General features: G+C 40.6%; 1 protein-coding gene across 9 annotated transcripts in view; it reads left to right on the top strand.

Annotated features, from left to right (window-relative positions):
- PTPN13 (protein tyrosine phosphatase non-receptor type 13) overlaps positions 1 to 24435 on the top strand; it is a 112271-nt gene that overhangs the window by 75722 nt on the left and 12114 nt on the right. For 6 of the 9 annotated variants that reach the window (XM_039710529.1, XM_039710530.1, XM_039710526.1 and 3 more), the window contains 21 exons: positions 482 to 664; positions 1660 to 1822; positions 4948 to 5371; positions 5539 to 5636; positions 7463 to 7519; positions 8859 to 8951; positions 10264 to 10371; positions 11076 to 11207; positions 11439 to 11881; positions 13285 to 13428; positions 15131 to 15224; positions 16004 to 16089; positions 16625 to 16787; positions 18143 to 18357; positions 18439 to 18537; positions 20175 to 20536; positions 20735 to 20909; positions 22154 to 22312; positions 22546 to 22717; positions 22820 to 23030; positions 24104 to 24174. In XM_039710529.1, the coding sequence (XP_039566463.1) occupies positions 482 to 664; positions 1660 to 1822; positions 4948 to 5371; positions 5539 to 5636; positions 7463 to 7519; positions 8859 to 8951; positions 10264 to 10371; positions 11076 to 11207; positions 11439 to 11881; positions 13285 to 13428; positions 15131 to 15224; positions 16004 to 16089; positions 16625 to 16787; positions 18143 to 18357; positions 18439 to 18537; positions 20175 to 20536; positions 20735 to 20909; positions 22154 to 22312; positions 22546 to 22717; positions 22820 to 23030; positions 24104 to 24174 (3652 nt within the window). The remainder of the gene's footprint in view (positions 1 to 481; positions 665 to 1659; positions 1823 to 4947; positions 5372 to 5538; positions 5637 to 7462; positions 7520 to 8858; positions 8952 to 10263; positions 10372 to 11075; positions 11208 to 11438; positions 11882 to 13284; positions 13429 to 15130; positions 15225 to 16003; positions 16090 to 16624; positions 16788 to 18142; positions 18358 to 18438; positions 18538 to 20174; positions 20537 to 20734; positions 20910 to 22153; positions 22313 to 22545; positions 22718 to 22819; positions 23031 to 24103; positions 24175 to 24435) is intronic. The other 3 variants (XM_039710534.1, XM_039710531.1, XM_039710532.1) reach the window with 2 other exon arrangements.

Here is a 24435-nt window from a genome sequence, read left to right as displayed (position 1 = left end):
AACAGGGGTGAATAACTGGGAGTGCAAAGTGAGTGACACTGCATAGGATACCTTAGTATGATCACAGAATTGCAGTGTTAATTCTGCTTTTAAAAACTGTGTGAAGAACAAGTGCATCTGCCTAGTTACAGTTCCTTGCTAGCAACTGCTTTGTGCAAGTTTGATTTACTCACGTGTGTTCTCTGTTTGTGTTTTCCCTGTTTTATTTTGATAAACAGTGGGTTCATTTGCTGTAGTCTGGCAGGTCAAGAGGTACCCCAAGTCTTAAAACCCTCAGCTGATGTATATCTGTAATAATAGCTGTAAACTATAAGTAAGTGGAATAACCAGGCAGAGAGGATTATTTTGCTAAGATCTGTACATTTATATCCACATGTGGAAACATTTCTAGGGAGATATATAATATTCATATAATGGTATGGAAACTTGTAATGACCATAAATTCATACACATAGAAATCTCATTGCATTGATCTGTGCAGTTGTGTCAGAGGCTAACAGAATATGGGATTCACCTTCATCATGTGCTGCCTGAGAAGAGATCCCAAACAGGAATCCTTCTGGGAGTGTGCTGCAAAGGAGTTGTCATTTTTGAAGTTCACAATGGTGCCCGTACACCTGTGCTGCGCTTCCCGTGGAGAGAGACCAAGAAAATATCCTTTAGTGTGAGTTGGTCTCTTTTCCTCTGTGTGTACACATCTATATTTGTGTCTCCAGTTACTGTAAGTTTTTTGTCGTTTATTTTTGCAAATTGAGCTGCTGCTTTACAGCATAGTCTGACTGTATTTTGTGTGGCTGTTGTATTATGGGATTGAAATATGAGTTTTCATGTTTTAAAGGTTTTATTTTTTATCTTAGCTTGCATGAGCAAGCATAGTGAAGGAGCACCAGACTGAGAATCCTGCATTAGAGGACTGGGTACAGGCAAATGCCAGTACTCAGTATAATTAGGAGATGCACCTCTGTTACTTTCAAGTTACATTTCCAAGAGTAATTAAGCTAAATGATAAAAGATAACAGGCTGACACTTGATCTGGACAACACCAGCCAACTTCAGTGGTTACACCATAATCTGGTGATCATGTGTCTGTTTTTAATGTGGCATTGAGCTTCAAATGCTTACCTTTATATAGGTATTGAAAACAGCACTTCTAATTCTGTCTGATACCTTATTGAAAAGCTACAGCCTATTTCATCCGTGAGATGGTTTTAACTAGGATGGATAAATTCAAGTTTAAAAATTACTGAAAATATAAGTTCAAGACCTGGAACATTAACTGAGAGATTTGGTAATTAGATCAGCATTTAGTTATTTTTCTCTTAAATGGCAGCAACCCTTGTGTCTTCCTTGGGGTGTTTGAAAACCCCATCTTGCAAAATGTTATAGTTCTGCTTGTTGTCATTACTCAGCACTAACAGTAACAGAAACAGATTAAATAGTAATAAAGTACCTTCTCATCTAGCCCAGGAGTGGCTTTAAAGAGCTACTTTATAAATCTCATATTACCTTTGACTCCTATTTTAATAGAAATCTCTCTCATTAGTGCATTTTGCTTCAGGAAAGTTTGAATGCTGTAACTGTGCACAAGCAAACATAGAATTCTTTGTAGGCTAAAAGAAATAATTTGTCTTTGGCTTTTTTTCTTTCTCCATTGTGTAGAAGAAGAAAATAACTTTGCAGAACACATCAGATGGCATCAAGCATGCCTTTCAGACTGACAATAGTAAGACTTGCCAGTACCTTTTGCACCTCTGCTCTTCCCAGCATAAGTTCCAGCTACAGATGAGAACCAGACAGAGCAACCAAGACACTCAGGACATTGGTAAGGACTGTGATGCTGTGTTAGTTTTTATTAGCAATCTATATGTATTTTTGTAAGGAGGAAAACTGAACTGGAGCTTCTGTAATTGTGCTGAGTGCTGTGTATGTGTAGATCTACATTTGGGTTTATACTATGGAGAAACTCTACTAGCTAAGCTTGTTTAGATTTTGTTTAAGGGGTGGGAAAGAAGTTGGGAGAAGACGGCACACAGCAGCTCCTCTAAACTAAAAGGAATCTAAAAACAGGTCACTAATGGTACTTCCCTCTTTAATTAAAGGCTTTTGCCTTTTCTTGCAGAAGTATGTTGAAGATATTTCAATAACAGGACTTTTACCTTTTGCTTAATATGAAAGGGATTGGTTTGATAATGTGGAATTAATGGTGTGATCATGGGAGTGCAAGTAAAATAGGGGACATTCCATGATGTTCCATCTCTAAGCTGTGGGTGCAGCTGTCTTTGTTTTGCTTAATGTTGGGTGGACCTGGTAAGGAACAACATGGATACTAATCTTTTCTTCATAATTCCCATTTCCTTCATAACTTGTGTGCATAACAGAAAAATGCAAAGGCATTATTTTTAGATAGAAAATATTAATTAGATAATGTAATCAGTGCAAAAAAACCACCTCTGTATGAATTTCTTCACTGTTTGGAGCAGAGCTCACTGGGCTGGCTGGCCTTCAGTGTGGTCTGGAAGTGCTGTTTTGGTCAGTCTGCCTGCTCACTCTTTCTTTGTTCCCTGTTATCTGTCTGCATTCCAGTTGCTGTTAATCCAGACTTCCACCAGTGTAGCTGAATGAAGTTTGACCACATTGCTGTGGATATTGTGATCTCTAATTTAAAATACAGAGAAAAGAGGAGGGGTGGAAGTGGGAAAAGGCATGTGGCAGCTATCCAGCCTTTTTTCTGTTCTGTTGGGCTCAGCCAACTTCAGGCAAAGAAATAATACCAAGTGACTTAAAGCCTTTTTACTACTCTCTGATTTAGAGTTTGCTTGTCCTGAATTGCAGAGAAAAGCAATACAGGGAGGGCTTTCTTAGCTAGGCAAACTTGGTTGCTCTTAACAGATAGAGTATGTGTTGTGCTATGGGAGTCTGGAAAACAATTGTTTGCTTTTGTACAGTGCAGATCACTTGGAAATCAGAGGTCCCAGATTCCACCAATCACTTGTAATCAGAAGCAAACAAATCAGTATTATGGTTAACTCCAGCACACTAAAAGCAAAAACAATTAAAACAAAAAATTGCTGTTGTTATAACTTGACTAAATCTAAATTGAACCCTTAATATGTCAGTAAAAATTGCTAGTTGGAAGCACTCAGCAAAATAGCAATGAAAAGGACATGTATAACAGTAAAGAAATGGGCATTCTGTATTCCAGGAAAAAAATAAAAAAAAAGGGGAGCGGCTTAAGTCAGCCTTACAGATGATGAGTTTTGAGCACATGGGAAATTTCAGTTACGGACTGGCAGAAGGTTTGAAAAGCCTAATGCCTATATAATATAGTTAATGGTGTGAAAGTACTCATCTGAAATCCATAGAAATTCTGTTTGGTGTTCTCAGAGGGTAAATACAATGTCAAGAGAAGAGATCTCAGCACATTTTATTAGGCTACTCTTTCCCATGATGGCAACACAGCAAGTGCAACTGTCATTGATGCCTTCTGTTAGAGTCAGGAAATTTGGATTTGTGGATTTCTGGTCTGATTGGGCAAAAGCATTCGTCTGTAGTTTATCTAGTCTGGTGGCTGTGGGTAAGGAAGTGGTAGTTGTATGCTAATTCACCTGATGAAAGGACAGAAAAGCATACCTTCCACAAGTAAATCTTCACCATCTCTATGCCTGTTACAGAGGAGGCTTGAGTTCCTGTGGCGGTTAATTCCTGCCTGAGGTATTGGAGGCAGTAAAGTCTTTTGGAATGGCAGGACTGAGGCTGCATTTGTCAAATACACCCTTTTCTAAATGCCACAGTATTTACCATTAAACCTAATGGGAGATGTGTACCAAAAAGTGGAATTTTCCCTTTGACTTAACAGTGCAGCTTCCTAAAGCAGCTTGTTTCCTACATGTATATAGGGTTAAAAACCCCCCACTGGTTAACCCTAAATCAGAAATATATATGCAGCTGAGGACTGCTTTTCCTGAGACTTCCCTGTGGACTCCTAGACATCAGTGAAGTTTATGAAGGGTCCAGGTGGCCTGATTGCCTTTAAAGTCTCTAACCAGCTAACAAGTTGCCACATCTTATCAAGTTCCTGTGTGAGAGCCAAGGCACAGCCTGCTAGCCTTAGGAGGTAGTTAGGGTAATAGAAAGGAGCCCTCCTCAGCTTTGCTCTGAATTAAGAGGGGTTTAGGCTAAGATGTATTATCATGAATTTGCTTTCAGCTAAGAACATCCACCCAGACAGTTCCCACGACTCAGCTGACAGTAATTTAATTACAGCCCAAGACCTGTTTCTCACTGCTGAAGGGAATCCTTGCCTAATGAGTCAAAAAGTCTGGCAAACCCCAGACAACACTTTCTGTTTTGTGCTAGGATGTTTGTGGCAGGGGAGGTCCTTAAGTGTCCTGAGTGCACTGGTGCTCTGTAACTGGGCAGAGATGCTGCCAAGCCCTCATGGCCTTGCAGCATTACTGTAAATGTGGAGGGGCTCATGCAAAGAAAACAAAACAATGGATGGATGGAAATTTGGTAGCATCTGATAGTGTGGAGGTGGGGGAGCCCTATTTGTTCAAATCCTGGAAAAGACTTATGAGCGGATTAAAGGAAGTGTAGTCTTCCAGGTCACTTGGCTTGAGGATATTATTGGTTTTGCAGAATGAGATGATGTGTCTTTGTAAAAGGCACAGCAGCCTGACAGGGAATATGAGTCTTCATGCTAATAAGAGGATAAATATTCAGTGGTTTTGGACTTCAAGTTAGTGTAGTGTCATGAACTCCAAACTTTGCTTCCTGAGCAAACCCCATGGTGGGTGTTTATATATCTCTGCTAAGCATCTTGAGAAAATGCATTTTGTGTGAGCTGGTTGTTTGAAAATATGCTTTACACAAGGTGGTCACACTAGCTCTACCGAATAACATTAATTGGGTTTTGTTGGTTTGTTGTTTTTTTTTTAATTTCCACAGAAAGAGCTTCATTTAGGAGCCTGAACCTTCATGCAGACTCTGTTAAAGGTTTCAACATGGGCCGAGCCATCAGCACTGGCAGCCTGGCCAGCAGCACTCTGAACAGACTTGCTGTCCGACCCCTGTCTGTCCAAGCAGAGATCCTGAAGAGACTGTCCTGCTCTGAGCTCTCGCTCTTCCAGCCACTTGCTGGCTCTGCTAGGGACAAGAACGAGAAGAGTCCGTGGGAGGAAAGACCCAGAGTTATGAGCAAGTCGTTTCATGATCTGAGTCAGAGTCACATCTCTGTTTACCCCCCGAGGAAAAATGTTATTACTGCTTTGGACTCTTCCCCCAAAAAAATAGAAGATATAATGGGAAGGGTCTTTCAGCAAATGCCAAAATTTGATAGTGGATCAGCAACGGGAGCATTAAAACTGAACAAGTAAGAATCTCTCTGACCACCCTGCAGTATCTTTGTGTACAGTCAATGTACATTTTGCATCAATTTTGATTTATTATTCATGCCATTATTTTATTACATTGATCCTTCCCTCTCCCAACTTCCTCTTCCCTCTGTCTGGTTCCCCTTCTCTCCTTCTCCCCTTTAAGTTCAAAATCTCATGCAGGTTTAAGTAGAAGCCCTGAAAGAAAGAAAAATGAATCAGACTCATCATCCATTGAAGATACCGGTCAAGCCTATGTTGTAGGTCAGCATGCAAAAAATAATATTACTGTATTTACTAACAAACTTCTAAAATTGCTTTGGGTGTAATGCTTTGATATATTTATTAACTGATGGTAATATTCTGATTTGAAAGTGGGAGCAGAGTATCACATGTTAAAGCAATCCAGGCCATTATTGCAGTGAATCCAAAAAAATCCTCCTTTGGTCAGCACCAGTCTGTGCACAGGGGTGTAAAGTAAAAGCTGTAGCAGAAAAAAAGCTTCCAGGTTATCACTTCAGGGTGCCATTTGTTGCATGAATCTTCTAATAATTTCCTAGTCTTCACAGTCTGTTTGTGAAGGCTGACCTTTTTTAGTGTTTTTTGTGGAAATGATGTAGGGAGTGGTTTTTTGGAAATGACTGTTCAGCATCAGCTGGGTATTGGCCAGTGCCTCTAAGTAGTAGCTCCACACTTTGGAGTTTTTCTTCTATTTTTGGGATTTTTTTTTCAGATATAATAAATTAGTTTAAAATTTTTTTGCAGTACATTGGGTGTTTTACAAAAACACTTTTCTAGTGAGGTAAGCCAGATGCACTTACTCCATTTTCTTGGCAAGGATTGGAGTGCACACAAGTAGTTTTACTATTAACTAAAAGAGAGAGTTCACATTAAAAAAAACTAAACAGCCATTCAGAGCAGCTAAATAGACTTAAACTAACACTGGGTTATTACATGTGAATGTTTGATATCTGTTTGTTACCAGTTTCTGGTTCTAGAAGGTTCCCTGTTATAGCAATAGAAACTACAACAACTGAAATATTTGCAGCCTTAGCTGCTGGTTGGCTCTCCTGTAGTTACAGGACATCAGAAAAAGTGGAAGATGGTTAAGTTTCTGGGGATGGGGTCATTATAAACAAACTGAAAAAAGGCAAACAAAGCAGTATGGCATCCCATGCCTGCCCCCAGTGCACTTGGAACCAAGACTGACTTGGGAATGATGCATTTTCAGTGCTGAGAGCATAAATGCTGAGGAGTGAGATGAGGTGTGGAGGTTCTGTAGTGACTGATTGCAGCCATTTACTCTGTGCATTTACTTTTGTGATTAGCATGGTCATGTGCTTGCCTATAATCTTCTGGGCAGCAGTTCTGGTGAGGGTCTTAGCCACATGTCAGAAATTCCTGCTCAATCATACTGCCTGTGCTGAGGGACATAGGTTCTTTGCAAGGTGAAACACATCAGATGAAACTTTTGCGTTCATAGGTTTGGAGAAGGCCAGGGCTGCTTTCTTAAGCATGATCTTCCCTCATGTACTTTCATATATTGGTACATTTATTATTTTATCCTCTTGAAAGTAGAGCCACATTTGCTTGGCTGAGATAATTTCAAAGAAAATATGATTCTATATACAAGTGGTCTTAAATAGAACTAGTTCAAATTGCTTGTTACTGCAGCAGCTTATTTGTTCCTTTACAAAATATTACAAGAAACCTGTTGTATGGGTTTATTAAGTTCAGCACATTCAATATCCAATATTGTTAGAAAATTTAGTCTTTGACTTCATTGCTCAAGATCCATTATTTTATCTGAAATTAGCCATGCTCATAAAGGCCAAACCTCTGTCCTTCCTTTAATTCATTGCCTTTGCATGAGCTACCATCTATCTGAACCTTAAACTACAACTAGAGCATATGAATAATTTGGATTTGCTAATACAAAGCTAGATTTATGTTCATTCATTTTTAAAAGACGTAGCTTGATATTGTGAATGAGCTCATGTGAACTGTGTAAAGACTGAAATCATTCTTGGTAGCTTATGTATTTAAAAAAAAAAATATAACAGTGTCCAATACTTCCATGTGTGTCACAGGTGTTAGCATGAATACTTCAGAAAATCATCTGTCATCAGCAGCATTAAAAGAGAGTGGTAAGTTGATAAGTTATTAATTCAGTCAGTTTGTCTTTTGCAAATGCTTCACTGTTCCACCTGTCCCGTGCCTTTGGTATTCTTAAGTGCCTCTGCCAGTTAGCTAGATAGGACCTTTTCCTAGTATTTCCTTTCCTAGTATTTATTTTGGAGTGCTTCTTGGGGGAGGTTTAGACACCTGTGTGCAATATTTTTCAAATATGAACGATGTCTGTTTAGTTTGGGACTTGAAGGGTGCTCTTACCTACCAGAATCATGCTCTTGAAAGCTCATTTCCCTCACTTAGGAGGTTACTGCTTCTGTGTTTTCCTTTTAGTTCTTTCACTCTTTAGGCTTGATGTGGTTTTGAGGGAGAAAAAACTCCTTTTCTGGGTGATGTGCAGTCTGCTGCACTCTCCTGCATCACTTGTTCTGTGGTAGTACCAGTGTGTGGAGCTCATTAGGTTTCTGCAGCTGTGGATTGCCTCTTCCACTTCGGGTAAAAGTATCCCAGGCACTCCTGGACCAAATGAATATCTTGTCTAGGAAGCAAGTCCATGAGTTCAGACTTGCAGTATGTTGGTGTTTCCTGAAGTTTCAGGAGATTTGGCTTAGTTGTTTGTATTTTGTTTTGTTTGCTTGTGTGGTGGGGTTTTTTGGTTGGTGTTTGTTAGTGGGAGTTTTTTTCTTCACCAAATTATTCTCCTTGGGTCTCTGAAATGCCTGGGTCTACTTCAGCCTGATGGGAAGCCTCAGGAGTCAGAGTTGTATTGTGAGGATGCTCAAATTTTAGAGGAGGTGGAATCAGCAGCCTGTGCAGTTGCAAACGAGGAGGTAAATTGAAGCAAGAGAAGTTTTAGTAGATGTTTCTAATTTTGGTTACTTTTAAATGAAGAGACACCATTAAGAGAACTCATTGAGTAACCTTTCAGTTATTTCATATAATGACCCTGCATTTCTATTTTACCAATGTGTTTGTACCCTCCCTACCTATGAGCAGAGCACATAAACACAGATCTAAATATTTTCCTGACTTGAGACTAATGAAGTTGAAGATTCTAGGAGTCAATTATGTTGTCCCTCCACGAGACTGTGTTAGCTGCTCTTCTTATGAGGAATAAAAGATTTTGAACTGCTGAAGATGGAAGTGGATTAGAAGGGTTGTGGAGGTTTTTTTCTGTCTTTGGTCACGACTTAAAAGATGAAAGTCGGACCCACTAGATCAAAACAACTTTTCAAGTTATCAGAGAAGTTTTCGACTTATAATGAGAAGTAATATTTTTTAATGGAAAAGAACTTTAAAGTAAACCTGAAAGGAAGTGTTGAAATGGTGTCTGATCATGAAATGTTTGCTTTACAGTTGACTCTCTTCAAACAACACAAAACAGAGTTGCCACACCAGAGAGAGAGATCACTTTGGTGAACTTGAAAAAGGATGAAAAGTTTGGCTTAGGTAAGTGGCTTTAAAATTGCTGTTGACATGTATTTATAGAAACCAGAAGTAAAATAAAGTTTTCTGGTCTGTATTTAAGCATTTATTGTAGAACTGAGCAAAGCAGTGCAGGCAATAGCTGGATTTTGAAGGCATTTAAAATGCACTTTCTGTGATGTCAAGCAAGTCTGTTTTTCAGTTTTCCCATATTATAAATGTAGGATAATATTAATATTGTGAACTAGTCATCCTAGAAGTTGACCTTTTAAGTTTATCTTTGTGCTCAGTGTTGCATTTTGTCTCTGTGAAACCTCACAGCTTTGAGCTGTGACAAATGCTTTAAATGAATGCCTTTTTAAAAAAAAAAAAAAAGACACAATAAGAGCATTATGTGCTAATTGTGGAGTGTTTTCCTTATTCCTGTAATATCAGATGGAATACTGATTTGATGTTTGAGGAGAGTTTGATGAGAGATTTGCGTTACATTCCTTCCTCTGCCACTGAGGTTTTTTTTCATAAACCCACGTAATTTTTCCCTGTATGAGTAATGAAAAATTTGATGCCAGTGTTGTCCTTTAGGAAGACTCTCTAAAGTGTCTTTAAGGACATTGTTCTGTCATTCAAAATCAGATTGTAGTGTAAATTTGAGAGGGAACAAAGCCTACAAGACAGTAATACTCAGTGTTTACACGACAGTAATGTACAAGTTGAGCAAAAAGGAAAAAAAAAATCAAAGAAATTTACTATTTCTCCTCTTTCTTTCCCATGCAATTTATGGTAGTTTGTTGTTTAAGTGAGAATAAAGACCTGATATCTTCTACTTTTTCTCTTTTTTCCTCTGGAACATTTGTCCCAGGTTTACATGGTAGAATGAACAGAAATAAGTTAGAAACCTCAAAATAAAACAGGGATGTTTAAAACTCAGATCTTAAGACCAGGGTCAAACTTCTATGTGAAACACAGACAATAGAGAAAACCAGAAATTTGTATGTGATAGGAAACAAATTTCTTCTGCTCAGCAAATGTACATTTCATGTCACCTGTTTGTGTGTTTCTCTTGCCAGAGTTGTCTTCTGTAGCTTTTGGTGGAGTGTCCTGAACAGACAGACAGACAAAAGTCTTAATCAGTTGCTTAAAACAAGAGTATACAATAAAGCTTAATCAAAAAGCTTTGCTATCTTTTTCCATGCAGATTTAAGTTTGAGGTGTCTGGGTTTTTTTACTTTACATTTATTAGAATGATTAAGTTTTTGTTTGTTCTAAAAGATGGATTTGTGTTAAGTGACGTGGTGTTCACTGATATTTTTGCCTGCTTTGGGCCTTTTCTTTGTAGGCTTTCAAATAGTCGGTGGAGAGAAGACAGGGAAACTTGATCTGGGAATTTTTATTCATTCAGTTATTCCTGGAGGGCCAGCTGATTTGGAAGGGACTCTGAAACCAGGTGAATAGCATGAAATTCCATCTATGGCTCTGGGTATCACCGTTCCTTACAATGGTGACCTTCAGTTACGTTCCAGACAATTTCTGAATACGAGTGGTGCTTCTTTCTTAGACTATACAAAAACAACCATCTTACAAATAAATGTAAAAATTATAAAGCTTGAAGTAGCAGAAATTTGAAGTTTTATATATAAAGATAAGGACTTTATTTTCCATTGTCTGTCTTGCAGTTGAATTGTCATTTAAAGCTTTTAAAACTCAATATCCCTACTTTAATTTTTAAAAAAATTAAATGGAACCATATACTATAACCATAACTGTAGTGGGGGGAAGGAGAAAAATGTATTTTTTTTCCTTCCTTTCCTCCTTTCCTTAGCCTGTGTCTTGAACGGAGCTGCATATTGCTCATTTAACTTCTGATTTCTGCTTTTTCTTTTTTCTTTTACAGCAAAAGAGAAGGTAGAAATCAGAATATGTAAAGATTTGACAGGTTTAAAAAGAGGAAATATAACCACTTTTTTGTGATGTGGTTTGGGGTTTTACTTTTTTTTTTCATGATTAGATTTCCCTATTCCAGCATCACTTGAAGTTTAGTAATTTTTAATCCATGCATTGTGTAGAGGTTGTCAGACCTGTACTCCATGTTGTCACTGATGGGTAAAAGTGTAGGTGTTAGACTGTATCTGAACAGAGCCTTGTGTGCAGGGCACCGCCTCATATCCGTGAACAGCACGAGTTTGGAAGGCGTCAGCCAGCACGCAGCCTTGGAAATCCTGGAGAACGCTCCTGAGGATGTGACGCTGGTCATCTCCCAACCGAAGGACAAGCTGTCCAAAGGTAGGGATCTGCAGTCTCCCCTGTGAGCTAGCTTGGGATTGTGTTCAGAGACAGGATGAAGAGGAGGAGTGTGAGGGTAACCACTGGAGGGGGTACAGCATGAGCAGAGAGCTTCCTGCAGAATATCCAGGCGGGTGAAACCTTCCTGGGCTGTAAGCTGAGAAAAGGCTGTCGTGCTGCAGATAAGCAGTTGCCAGCTGCTGATGGCTGTCTTTGTCTCCTGCTTTGCAGCATCATCTAACACTGGAGCCAGGGGTTACTTGAGGAGGCCCTCCTCAGTGCAGGACAACGAGGCAGAGTCCTCTTCCGAAGAGCACAGCCGGTGCCGTGGCCACCAGAGGCCTGCTTCGGGGAGCCGCTCCGGACTGTCGGGAGGCAGGCGGGATGGAAGCGTGAGCTCCCAGGATTCCAGGACCGAGAGCGCCAGCCTGTCCCAGGGCCAGCCAGCTGGCTTCCTGGGCAAACGTGCCAGTGGCAGAGCCCAGCAGGATTACAGCGAGTCCCAGGCTGGGCCCTCGAAAGCCATCGAGAAGAGAAGATCCTCATCGGACAGCACTCGAGCGAAAAATAAAAGGCCCGGGGTAGTGGAGCATGTGGAATATTCTGACCGAGGGGATTCCGACATGGATGAAGCAACTTACTCCGGCAGTCAGGAGCAGCAGCCAGCGAAAAAGGCATAGTGGATTTCATATGAGTATTTCCCATCAGTGTGATAGTGGTGTTGAGAAAGCTGTCTCTGGGTGCCAGGATGGGAGGGGAGAGCAGCCTGGCCTAGCCTGCAGCTGATGCTAGGAACTGTATTGTAATCAATGCAGTCCCCAACAAGGAAGAGAAAAATGATGCATCTAACTCTATAAATATTAGAAAGTTAATTAATTACCTTATTATCCTATATTATCCTGTATTATATTACACCTATATTACATTACATTTAAACCGAATTTGCACAAGCACTCAACTGTACAACATCTCATCGACTCAGCTGACAGTCCTGACACACACACATGCTTGGCCCTAATAGGTCAAGGAAACAAAACACCATCACTCTGGGTAAAAAATCTCTGTATTGCATTCTACTTTAACATAACACAAGTGTAGATAAGAATTGTTTTGATCATTCTTTTCTCTGCTTCTCCCAAGTTCAGAGAATGTAAATCCCACATAGCTGATTTCTAATAGTGTGGTGATTTTGTTCAAAATAAATGGAGAAAATCACTTCTGTAACTTGGAACAACTTTCCAGCTTTCCAATGTCACAAGATGTGTCTCACTAGAGGCAGATTTTGCTTTGGGATGAACCTACAGTGCACTTCCTGAGGCTGTAGGAAACCTCCTTTTAATTTTGTGTGTTTGTCCAATATATTCATAACCTAGTGACCACCCCTAGAGGTAAGTTTATTCACTTGGCAGATAAATGAAGTTTTTCCTCAAGGAAAGTAGGAGTGATACATCTGGAGTAGGTAGCAGCAGAAGTCATTGTCTCCTGGGATTGATCTAGTCCTTGAAAAACTGTTCTTGTGCATTAAAATTCAGCAGTGAGTCATGCTCTTAAGCAGAGAGAGCTTGCTGCTTCACCTTTCCAAAAGGGCACAATCACAAGTACTGCAAATTTGTTTCCAACTTGCAGTGATTCCTCTTTTTGTCTGATGGAGGTTATTCAATTAAATTGTGGCAGCTCCTGCTAATTAATCCAACAGACTCTAGGCTGCTGTACTGCTGAAGTGCTGCAGTTTCAGTGTTCTGTAACCAGCTCACTTGGACAGTAAAGACTTGGCTGCTAAAGGCCAAGCATATTTCTGTGCTAAACCTGTTCAATGGCAGCAATGGAAGAGTTGAAGCAACGAGCCTTGAGTCTTACTAATTGGTACTTATGCCAGGTGGACTCCTGGCTGTGTCTGACTCAAAACCCCACCCTTTAGGGTCTTAGCTGTAAGCATCTGTTCCAAAGGCAAAAGGCAAATCATTGTCTCTTTTTGTTTTGTTTGTTTCTTTTTCTTTCTCTCTCTCTCTCTCTTTTTTTTTTTTTTTTTTTTTTTTTTTCTCTCTCCTTTTTTTTTTTTTTTTTTTTGTAAATAAAGGATTCTTCCTCATCGAGTACAGCAAACAAAGTGAATTCTAAAAGGGTTTCTACAATGCCTCTTAAACCTGGAGATATCTTTGAGGTTGGACTAGCAAAAAAAGATAACGGCTTGGGAATAAGTGTCACGGTACTGTTTGACAAGGTTTTTAGATGTTTTCTCTTTTTTCTCTACTCCCAGCAACCCATTAAATTGCTAAATTACAAGGAAGCAAAATATTTTCTGGAATCACTTTAATTTATAGATTTATTGATGTTTGGTTAATCTTACCAAAGCTGAAAAGTGATACTATTAATTTATATTAATTTTCTTGTCATCTGCCCTTTAAGTAATTCTTGTTTTTTGTTTTATGGTGGAGCCCCAAAGTCCTAAAATAGACTCTTACCACAGATGCTGCTTTGTGAGTACAAAAGGCAAGATGGTCTTTGTCCCTTGCTACCTAATCTTGTGGCAAATTTGCAAGGAAGGAAGTGAGACCCTCCCAGACTGGCACTACAGGCATGGAAGCAGCAGTGTTATTTAAGAGTATCTGTGCACGCTCAGTCACATTCATCATGTTCAGTGTTCTCCCTCTGCTGGAGAAAAGACAGAAAGCAAAAAACTACATAAACCCAAATGAGACCTGGCTGACACTGCTTTCTTGCAATATGAGGCAAAACCATATTTTTAAAGACTGTTTTCTCTTCAGGCTATAAGATTTTGAAGGTAGTTTTATGTTTAGGGCCTGTCATACTGCAGAGTGGCATTTCAGGAAAGAAGAGAATAATTACGTATATTTTCCACTGTGTCTGTTCCTGTGTTAAAAGATACATTTTAATGTATTTTAATATTCAGCTATTTTTAGTGGAGGAATGATTTGCAAGCCTAGCGCTGTTTCCATATATATGGCTAGGATTGAAGAGGAGCAGAAGGAAATTCTGTTATTTTCATCCTAGTCAAGTTCCATTGCTTGAGAGAGTTGGAGGAACAGTGGTTGAGCAGGAGTTACTGAGTAGCCCCAGACCTGCTGTGTGCATGCACTGGCTTTGCAGAGATGTTAGAAGACGCCAGCCAATGCAGAGATTTCCCTTGAGGGGTGACCAGGTGGTGTCTTCACTGCCCTTTGCTTTTCCAGCCTCCATTCTGCTCCTTCATCGTTTTGCTGTGCAGTGGTGATGAGGAGAGGTGTGCAGTTACCTGTGGGTTATCGGGCTGTTCTGGTAGTGAACATTGCCACACTGTTGGTTCTCCTCTTCCCTCCAAGTCTGTGGAGCACAGTGAGCCAGAATCACACAATGATTTAGGATGGAAGGGACAATTAAAGACCATCTACTCCTACCCCCTGTGCAATCAGCAGAAGGGCCAAGGCCCTCCAAAACCAATCTCAGTTCAGTTTGAGCAGCTTAGACCTTCAAACTTGTCTGAGCTGAGAGAAAGCAGAGCTCCTTAATCTCCTGTTACATCAGAGAAGTTGTGTTGGAGTAGGACACTGCATGGTTGTGCATCTCCTGCTTTGGCATGCTGTGCTCTTGCACATCTCTGAGCTTCGGTGTGCATGCAAGCATGAAAGTCCCATAAAATGCAGACATGTTTCTGCTGAAGGACATTTGTTTGTGTTTTGTGCATTTGCATTGCAATGCATTGTGTTTTTACAATCTTCCCACCCCAACTTCATTCATAGCAAATTGCATGACTGCACAGAACATGCTTGATGTAACATTTTGGTTTCGATAGTTTCTCTGTTTTTTCTATATGCCAGTAGCCCAAATGCTTCCTAAGAACAGTTTTCCTTGTGTGACACTGTGTTTAATTACTAAGTATTCTAGCTTCAAAAAGACTAACAATCCTATTTTTGTCTTCTGTTTAGGGTGGTGTAAATACTAGCATAAGGCATGGAGGTATTTATGTGAAAGCGATTATTCCCAAGGGAGCAGCTGAAGCAGATGGCAGAATAGAAAAAGGTAGGATTTCCATTCTTTCAGTTGGGACTCCTAATGTGAAAAAAGGGCAGAGGACTGTCTGTAAAAGACTTGACAATATCCTGTGGCCTGGAAACTAGCACTCTGTTTGCCTCCTGTCCTTGCACCTTTTTCACTGGGAAGAACTATTTTTCCAAGCTGTTGCAATTGTCATTTTAAATATTGCCTTGATAGCTAATTCTGCAGGTGAAGATTAAAAAACTAATGTAGAACAACCACAGAACCAGCAATGCTGAGACTGTGGAGGGGGAAAATAGGAGATAGCTTGTGGGATTTTTGTTCTCTAAAGCAGCTTATGTTAGTGGAGAATGCTTCTCTGTTCCAGGCACGGAGAGAGAGGGCTTTGTGTTATTTGTGGCCTTCTTGCTTGGCATGCCTGGCAACTCAATACAGAAAATGCTGTAATTGTTATGGCTCTTCTTGTTAGTAAGCCAGGCCACATTCTTCACTGAAGTGAGCATTCCCACTGTAGACTAAGATTTGTTTTGAATAAAGAGTCTGAGCTTTCTGGCAGGCTGTCACTCTGATGGTTAACACTGGTTTTGACATGGGATTATCCCCCAGAATCATTAGATTGGAAAACACCTTTGATTTGAACCATATAGTTTGTTTGCAAAGTTCTCTTACTGACTCAGAACATAGAAGGGAGGGACAAATTCCTTAAATAACTGCTCCTGTTAGCTCTGACTTGAAAGTTTCTGTGCATCATAGATGTTTTATAGGTGAAGCTCTGCCTACTTTTTCTTAAATTATTAACGTAGGTGACCGTGTGCTCTCTGTCAATGGGATTAGTTTGGAAGGAGCTACCCATAAGCAAGCTGTTGAAACACTGAGAAACACAGGCCAGGTGAGTGGCTGCTACTTCTACTCCTGTCTGTGGTAAACCAGTTCTCTATCAGTGAAAAGAGGTGAAGGAATCTCAAGACTGGAATTCTCCCCATTGTTGTCGTGGTTACCTAGATTTGCTTTCTAGGACTCCTTGGCTTCCTGGCACATCTGAAAATAGCCAGTGAGTGTACACATTCAGAACTGCTGAGAACTACTATAAAGTGATCACTTTATAAAATGTTTTTAACTTTATTCCCTGTACAAATGTGCAAGTGACACTGTCTTTGACACCTCTTGACACCCTCACAACTTTATAGGAAGAAAACCCTTTCTTACTCTATTGGCAAGTGTCTTGCAAGTCCATTACTGTATTTTGGAGGTTGTCATTTAACAGCCCTTAAAAATAAGGAAGCATTGGAGGATATATATGGGAAGGGAAGTGTCTATAACACTTGCTGCTGTAGAAGTTTGGACCCTGAGAAGTTAGAAGGAAACACGTACTCTAGACTGTGCTATCTGTTGCCAGTTAACTGGAGAATGTTTCATCTCTTTAGGTGGTGCACCTGCTGTTGGAAAAAGGTCAGCTTTCAGGGGCCAAGCCTCATGCTCCAGTGACACCACAGTGCACCCTCCCAAATCAGATGGGGCAGTGTGAGCCACAGGAGAAGCCAGCGACAGAATCTTCAAATGCCAAAGATTACAGCTTTGTCACTGCAGGTCAGGTCCCACAGAGCAATTGTCTTAACTGTCAAAGCATCCTGTAGTTTCATAACATTTTCTTCACTTCTTAGGATGGGAATGGAGTAGATAAGAATCTATACCAGGCCCTTGCACATAATGCAGTCTCTTTCTTTTTGTGCTGTTGTGTTTCTTTTTAAGACTTCTTTCACATCTTGGTTACTTTAACTGTGCTTAACTGTTTTTTCTCACACTGCTTCACGTTCTTTCCCAGTTTCACCAGCCTTGGATGCCAAGGCTGAAGTTAAGGGAGTGCTGCTGTAACTGGTGCTGCTAAGGGGTGCCAAGGGGAATTTAGATATTTTTATATAAATTTAGATATATAAATAAGTACTTCTGTGGGTCCTGCAGCTCCTGTCTTAAAAGAAAGAAGACATCAAGAGCTAGATGACGAGAGGAGGATTTGTGCTCCTGACTAGAGGTTGACATAATTCAGCCTCTCTTGCTCATGGCTTGTGCAAGTGAAGGGAAATCTACCCAGATGGCAGAACCTGCAGATACCTTTGGGTCTTCTTGCATGGGCACTGTCCTGTCTGCCAGGAGCTCCAGTTGCTGCTCTCACTAATGCCTGATCAGTGTGTCTGGAAAGGTTGTGTCACTCTATATCATTGATATTTTTGCCCCTGAAAGAGAGGAATGATGAGGATTCCATTGATATCAGAAGGCTAATTAATTACTTTATAATACTACATTATTCTATATTCTATTACACTATATTACATTATGTATAAACTGAATTTGCCAAGCACTCAGCTCTGCACTCCACTGCACTTATCTCCACAGCTGACAGCCCCACCACACACACACACACACACACACACACACACACACACACACAGTTGGCCCTGATAGGCCAAGGAAACAAAACACCATCACTTTGGGTAAACAGTCTCCATATTTCATTCTACTTTTGCACAAACACAGGCACAGCAAATGAGATAAGAATTGTTTTTTCTTTCTCTGAGGTTCCTTGCTGCGATTCCCAGAAAATATCCTTGGGAAGTTGTGCGTTGCTTTTCTCTTTGAAGAGAAATGTGACCACAATTCTGTGCTTTAAAAGGTTCCTTAATAGACTTCCTAGGGAATGTCCTTTGGAGACACTCTGCCTTCCTGCATATTGATGTTGTCAGGCCAAGCAAGCTGACTGAGAAGTCATGATCAGCTTTTTGTCCTCTTTAACCTGGAGGGATCTTTTGTGTAACCCTTCTGTTCAACTCGGTGAAAGAGCCATGTGAGGGGGAGAGTGCACATTGTCACATCTGGAATAAGAGCAGCAGACGCTCTTTCCATGGCCATGTGCTATAGGAAATAATAAGTTAATGTTTCTTTTACAGAGAACACATTTGAGGTAAAACTCCTGAAGAACAGCTCAGGCCTTGGGTTCAGTTTCTGCCGTGAGGATAACCTGACCCCAGAGCAGCTGGGATCAACAATTGTGAGGGTGAAGAAGCTCTTCCCTGGGCAGCCAGCTGCAGAGAGCGGGCAGATCGAGATCGGGGACGTCATCCTGAAAGTGAACGGGGCGTCGCTGAAGGGTTTGTCCCAGCAGGTTTGTACCTATAGCAGTGAAACTGATACTGTGGTAGTCCTGCAAGTGGGTATCTGACAGTGAATCCCTCTGTGGCCACAGGAAGTCATCTCTGCTCTGAGGGGAACATCTCCTGAGGTCTCTCTTCTCCTTTGCCGGCCACCATCTGGAATACTACCAGACATCGACCCTTCATTGCTGGTAAGGTGTCTGCCATGGGATTTTTTTAAACATTATTTGCTATTTAAGGTTCATTTATTCGATCTGGAGGGTGGGTGGGTTAATTAAATGAAAGATGCAGATGGAATAATGGGGAGAGTGCTCACAGAAATATAGTGCTTGGAATGAATCCCTTAGGAGCGCGTTGTTTTGTGTGGATGTTAAAGGAATGTATAGCTTCAAAAGCTTTTTTCCTCCATTTTCTGACCTAAAGCATGAGAAATTGTTTTATTACAGTGTTTCCGGAGCAGAGATTTGTTTGCAGCCCAATGTTTTGAAGTTGGTATCAGATAGAAATTGGATATTACTGTGAAGGATATTCTGCAAAACACCAGTTTGGTGTTGATGTATGTAAAAACAGCGAAAAGCTTGTCATATTTACCTCCTGGAAATTAGAGGTGTCCCAAAGAATATTTTCAAAATGCTTCAGTAAATAAATTGAAAGAACAGAAGGCCATTTTAAGATACTTAAAGAAGTGGAAATGAAATGTGTTTCAGCAAAAGAGAATGTAGAGGAAAAATTGCCTGAAAATTAGGCTTTCCATAATACAGAAAAGTGTAAACCTAATGGAGACAAGTCTTCAGTTTAAGCTCCCCAGGGAATTCATCACAGCACTAAGCCTGACAGGGTTCAAGAAGCGTTTCGAGTGTGATTCCTGAGGCTGTGCTGTGCAAGGCCAGGAATGGGGCTTGGATGATCCATGGTCTCTTCCATCTCAGGATACTCTGTGATTCTGCATTACTTTAACATTATTTTCAAACAATAGAATAATTCAAGTCTAACGAGAGAAGTTTAAATAGACAAATACAAATTTAAGTGAAGTTAGGATTGGAGTGAGAGATAAGCAACAGAGCAAACTAATAATACAAATAACTACTCCTATAATAGACCTGTTTGTAATGTGGAATAACAGGAACTTAAATAGAACTTTGTCAAACTTTAACAGAAACTTTAATAAAACAGTGCACATATTAAAAGAAGAGGAAAACCAAAATTTTTATTGACATTATCACAGATTGATGTGTTCATGTACACAAGAATCTGACCATGAAAGCATAAATGAAGCTTTTAAATCTTTTCTGTCTGCTGGCTGACATAATTCTTGGGAATATGTGACAATTGGCAAAATTGTTATTCAGTCTGGTGGTGGTTGATAACTTGGTTAGCCGTCACCATTTGGCATGAATTATCTTAGTTTTTGTAGTCTGTTACTGTTGTTTTTTGTTTGACAGCTTCTCTGTTTCCCTCCTCTTTGAGGCTGGTTTGACTTCAGTAGCTCTGTGAGCCTCAGCTTCTGGTTGGAAGGGATTTCATGGTGCTTGCATAGAAGACTGCTGGGTATAGTTTAAAAGCATATGTCAGTAGGCTTTCTGAAGCTAAAGTATTTTTGTTTTCCTTAAATGAATTTAAAGGTTTTAGAAGCCTAAGTTTCAGAGTTTTGTACACTTTGTCTTGGCCAAGTTGCATTGAACTTTTTTGAAACTGTGCTATGATGTGTTTCAACAGTTCAGTCAGTAGCCACCTACTCCCTGTATTTTGGTAATTTTATGCAGTCTTTGAAACTTTCTTTTGTCACCAGAACTGGCTTATGATGAATTAAATGCTTTTGCTCTTGTAGACCCCCATCCATTCGCCCCAACAAGTTTTTCCAGAGGTCAGCAGAGACATTTCTGGTCCATCAAACAGAGAACAAGGTGACAGCTCAGATGAAAATGAAACTACTGATCTGAGCAAGAAAAGGCTAAAATCTCCCTCCAGAAGAGACAGCTACAGTGACAGCAGCAGAAGTGGTGATGAGGAGGTGATGGAGTCAGCAGCCCAGGTGGGCCCTGGCTGGAGCTGTGCGCTGTACCAGAGCTCAGGTGAAGCTGAGGCAGGGACACAGGGTCAGTACGAGGCACACCCTGCTCAGAAGGACGCTGTTCGCACCATCCTCTATCCTGACCAGGAGCCTCCCGGCAGGGCAGAGCTGGAGGACAGGTATGCTGCTGGTAGTGATCCTCATCATCCTGCAGAAATGTTCATAGAAGTAGTTCATTGGACCTATTCATAGAAACACTTCTCTTGGTTTGCTTTTTAGAGCTGCATAAAGTCAGCCTTTGTTCGTATATTGATTTATGAATGACAGCCAAATTGTACTTATTCTTGTTTTCCTTTTTTTTTCTGCTTTATCTGTAGTGATCTGTCTTTGGATTTGCCAGCGATCCCAACCTGTAGAACCGTACCTGATGTTACCACATCCATGTTAATAAATGACTGTTATGCTACTCCTGTCTCTGAGCTGACTTCACACCTGGGAGAAATAGATTCATTACTCACCCAGCTGGAAAAAAATGCTGAAGAATATGAGCCAGTAATACACTATTTCTGTCTTTCAGGAGCATAAATGTCCTGCTGTGGTTGTTTAAGCCATGATTTTGAGAGTGGATAGAAATTAGACACATTAATTTACAAATGAGATAGCTGTAGGTTATACTTGTACTAATCTGGATGTGTGCCCAATAAATGGCACATACATTGCCATTTGTAATCAATGGCAGCTGCTCATACCAATGTCTGCAGGTATTTTCTGTGTGGGCTCTTGAAGAGTTCATGTAGTTCCCTGTGTGGATGTGTATATGTCCATTTCATGGGTCATTTCTTCCTGGGAACCCTGGCATTAAATGTTTGCCCACCTCTCACCCATGTACTGAGAGGAAGCTTAAATGGCAGATATCTTACTTCTGCTCTTTTAGTTTTAGGTGGTTTTTCAAAGGTCAGAGAATAAATTGAGGCATCAACAGACCCTGTTCTTTGCTGTATTTATAACTATGAATCCCAAAGACTTTCTGTTCTGCTGCAAGATGGAGCCTATTTTTGAGGTTCTTATGAGAAAGATTCTTGACATCACAGAAATGTCTTGTGTATCAGAAGAGACTTCCATATCCTCACATAATCTGTTAAAAGGTTGAAAAAAATTGAAATTCAATCTTGATACGTCCCAGTTGTGAGGGTGTTCCGTGTTATAAGTAGCCAATATTCCATTTTGACAAGAAACTGTATTTTTCTTCGTCCCCTCTTCAGAAGTTTTCCTTCACTTTTGCTGGTGCTCTGTGATTTTTTAAATGCAAATGAGACAGATCCATATCTTTCAAATCAAAATTAATGCAAATTAAAATGGGCAAAAAACAGATGCATGTGTTCAGTTTCCAGATAAGCTCTATGGTATTGTGTCTCACTGTAGCAAAATATGCTCACTTATTTTGTTCTGAATAATTATGGATGTGTTCAGATATTTAAAAATACAGAGCCGTTCTTATGTATGGCAGCTAGATTGGGGTAAAATAAGGTGTGAGTTTGGATATGTGCCTTCAAAATTTTATTAAATTCATAGACCTTTAGCCTCATGTTATTTCCATGTAAAACATTATTTGGTTCTGTCTAGAACTCATTAGTGATGCTTATTTGAAGCAACTAAGTTGAGCCTGATAAGAAATAAGTCTTGTTCCAGACTTGTGTCACACTAAAATCAGTACGTAAATCAGTTATCCTAAATTCAGTAAAATGTTCTTATTACTTCTGATTGCCTGTTTGTAAAGTGCTGTTTTGTCCCCCTAGGAAGTGGAGCTCCGAGTGACCCTGACAAAGTCAGAAAAGGGCAGTCTGGGTTTCACAGTGACCAAAGGTAACGATAGTGTCGGCTGCTACGTCCATGACATTGTTCAGGATCCTGCCAAAAGCGATGGGAGACTACGGCCCGGAGACCGACTCATAAAAGTGAGAGACTTCATGGTTTCATCTACAGGGATTGCACGAAAAGGACAACTTTCAGTCCAAAAAAAAAAGTGAACTGTGTTGTAGGCCAAGTCAAATCTGGTAAAAGGGCAAAGATAAGCACCTTCTGAGAGGCGTGATTCAATAGCACTTGAGAACAGCAACAAATGCTTCCTCAGTAATGCTGTCTTACTTGGGACCTGACAAGGATACCTGTGTTGCTTTTGTTGTTGCAGGTGAATGACATTGATGTCACTAACATGAGCCATACTGATGCAGTCAACTTTCTGCGAGCTGCCCCAAGGACTGTCAGATTAGTGCTAGGGCGTGTTCTGGAGTTACCAAAGATGCCAGTGTTGCCTCATTTGCTGCCTGACATTACACTGATGTGCCATAAGGAGGAGCTAGGTAACATGGAATTAATCTGCTTTTTGCCCTAAAGAAATATCTTCCCTTTCAGTTACAAAGAAACCTTGATTTTTATTGTGTTCCCCTTCTTTCCCTGTGAAGGTCTGTCGTTATCAGGAGGCCATGACAGCCTTTATCAAGTTGTGTATGTTAGTGACATTCTCCCCAAATCAGTTGCTGCCAGAGAGGAGAGTCTCCATGTACTAGATATTATCCATTACATTAATGGAGTAAGCACACAAGGAATGACTCTGAAAGAAGCCAAAAGAATGCTGGAAACATGCCTTCCAACAGTAGTGCTCAAAGCAACCAGGTGTGTTCTGGAAGCAAATGCTTCCTTGTGCTTTTTGTTTTTCTTGCATGATTGTATGAGTGTATCTGTAAGTGTATGAGTGAAACCTGTTCCTGGTGTGACAGGAAATTCACCACATGTTACTGAGGACTGACTCTGCAGAAAGGGTCTGTAAATTCACAGCTTTTGTGCTGCAGTGGAGCACAAGGGTACATGGTATTGCTGTGCTTTGCGCTTCTCGGGAACACAAGGCTTGTCCAGCTACGAACTACAAGTGTTCAAATAGACCCCTTGCAATCCAGGAGGAATTAGTCAGAGATCTGCTGTGGCACTTGGACTCACAGGTCTGTGAGGATGGATGAGATTCATCCAAGGATGTGCAAGGAGCTGGCAGGAGAGCTCACCAAGCCACTCTCCATCATTTGTCATCAGTCCTGTCTCACCAGGGAGGTCCCAGGTGACTGCAGGTTGGCCAGTGTGACACCCATCTGCAAGAAGGGCTGGAAGGAGGATGCAGGGAGCTACAGGGCTGTCAGCCTGACCTCAGTGCTAGGGAAGGTCACAGAACAGATCAAGTGTGACCACACAGCATGTACAGGACAAGGGGATCAGGCCCAACCAGCAGGGGTTCAGGAAAGCCAGGTCCTGCCTGGCCCACCTCATCTACTTTCATGACTGGGTTCCCCATCTGGTGGATAAGGGAAAGCCTGTGGATGTGTCTGCTGGATTGAGTGAAATCTGTGATACTGTCTCCTATAGCTTTCTCCTGGGAAAGCTGGCAGCCCATGCCTTGGAAAGATGCTCTTCACTGGGTTGAAAACTGGCTGGAGTGAGAGAGTGATAGTCAATGGTGCTAGTGGGGTTTCCCCAAGGCTCAGTATTGGGGCCAGTCCAGTTTCATTTCTTTATTGCTGATTTGGAACAGGGGGTTGGATGTGTCCTCACTCAGTTTGCAAATGACACCAAGTTGTTTGGGAATGATTAGCAGTTTTGCCAGTAGTACTGTTTACTTTGTTATCTTTGTTATCTTAGTTGATTACCGTGATTTACTTTTTTTTTTTAAAATAAATATTCCTGTAAATATTTCTTTTCAGAGATGGTCATGCAGTGTTCCCAAAATCCAAAAGCCCTGAGAACTCAAGTCCATGGCCAGTGAAAGCTAATGGTAAGTTTTGTGTGCTTACTCATAGTGAGTGAAATTCACCTGTTTATAAAAACAAAGGAACTGATATGACCCATAAGATACTATCCTAGTCCAGCTTATTGTGACTAGCTCCAACAGGAGTTTGCTTGATCTTTCCTCTAAAAGCTCCATGAAAAGATATTCACCAATAGTGTTTTTATGGTATCATTTCTTGTGTAGTTTAGAAATTCTCTCTAATACAGACCACAAGGGTTCCTTTGAAGAAGAACCCAAGTGTTAGAT

This window comes from Passer montanus, unplaced genomic scaffold (assembly GCF_014805655.1).
Source record: "Passer montanus isolate IOZ18808 unplaced genomic scaffold, ASM1480565v1 scaffold23, whole genome shotgun sequence".
NCBI lineage: Eukaryota > Metazoa > Chordata > Aves > Passeriformes > Passeridae > Passer > Passer montanus.
The sequence above is the reverse complement of the archived record's forward strand: the minus strand, read 5'-3'. Positions and strand labels throughout refer to the sequence as shown.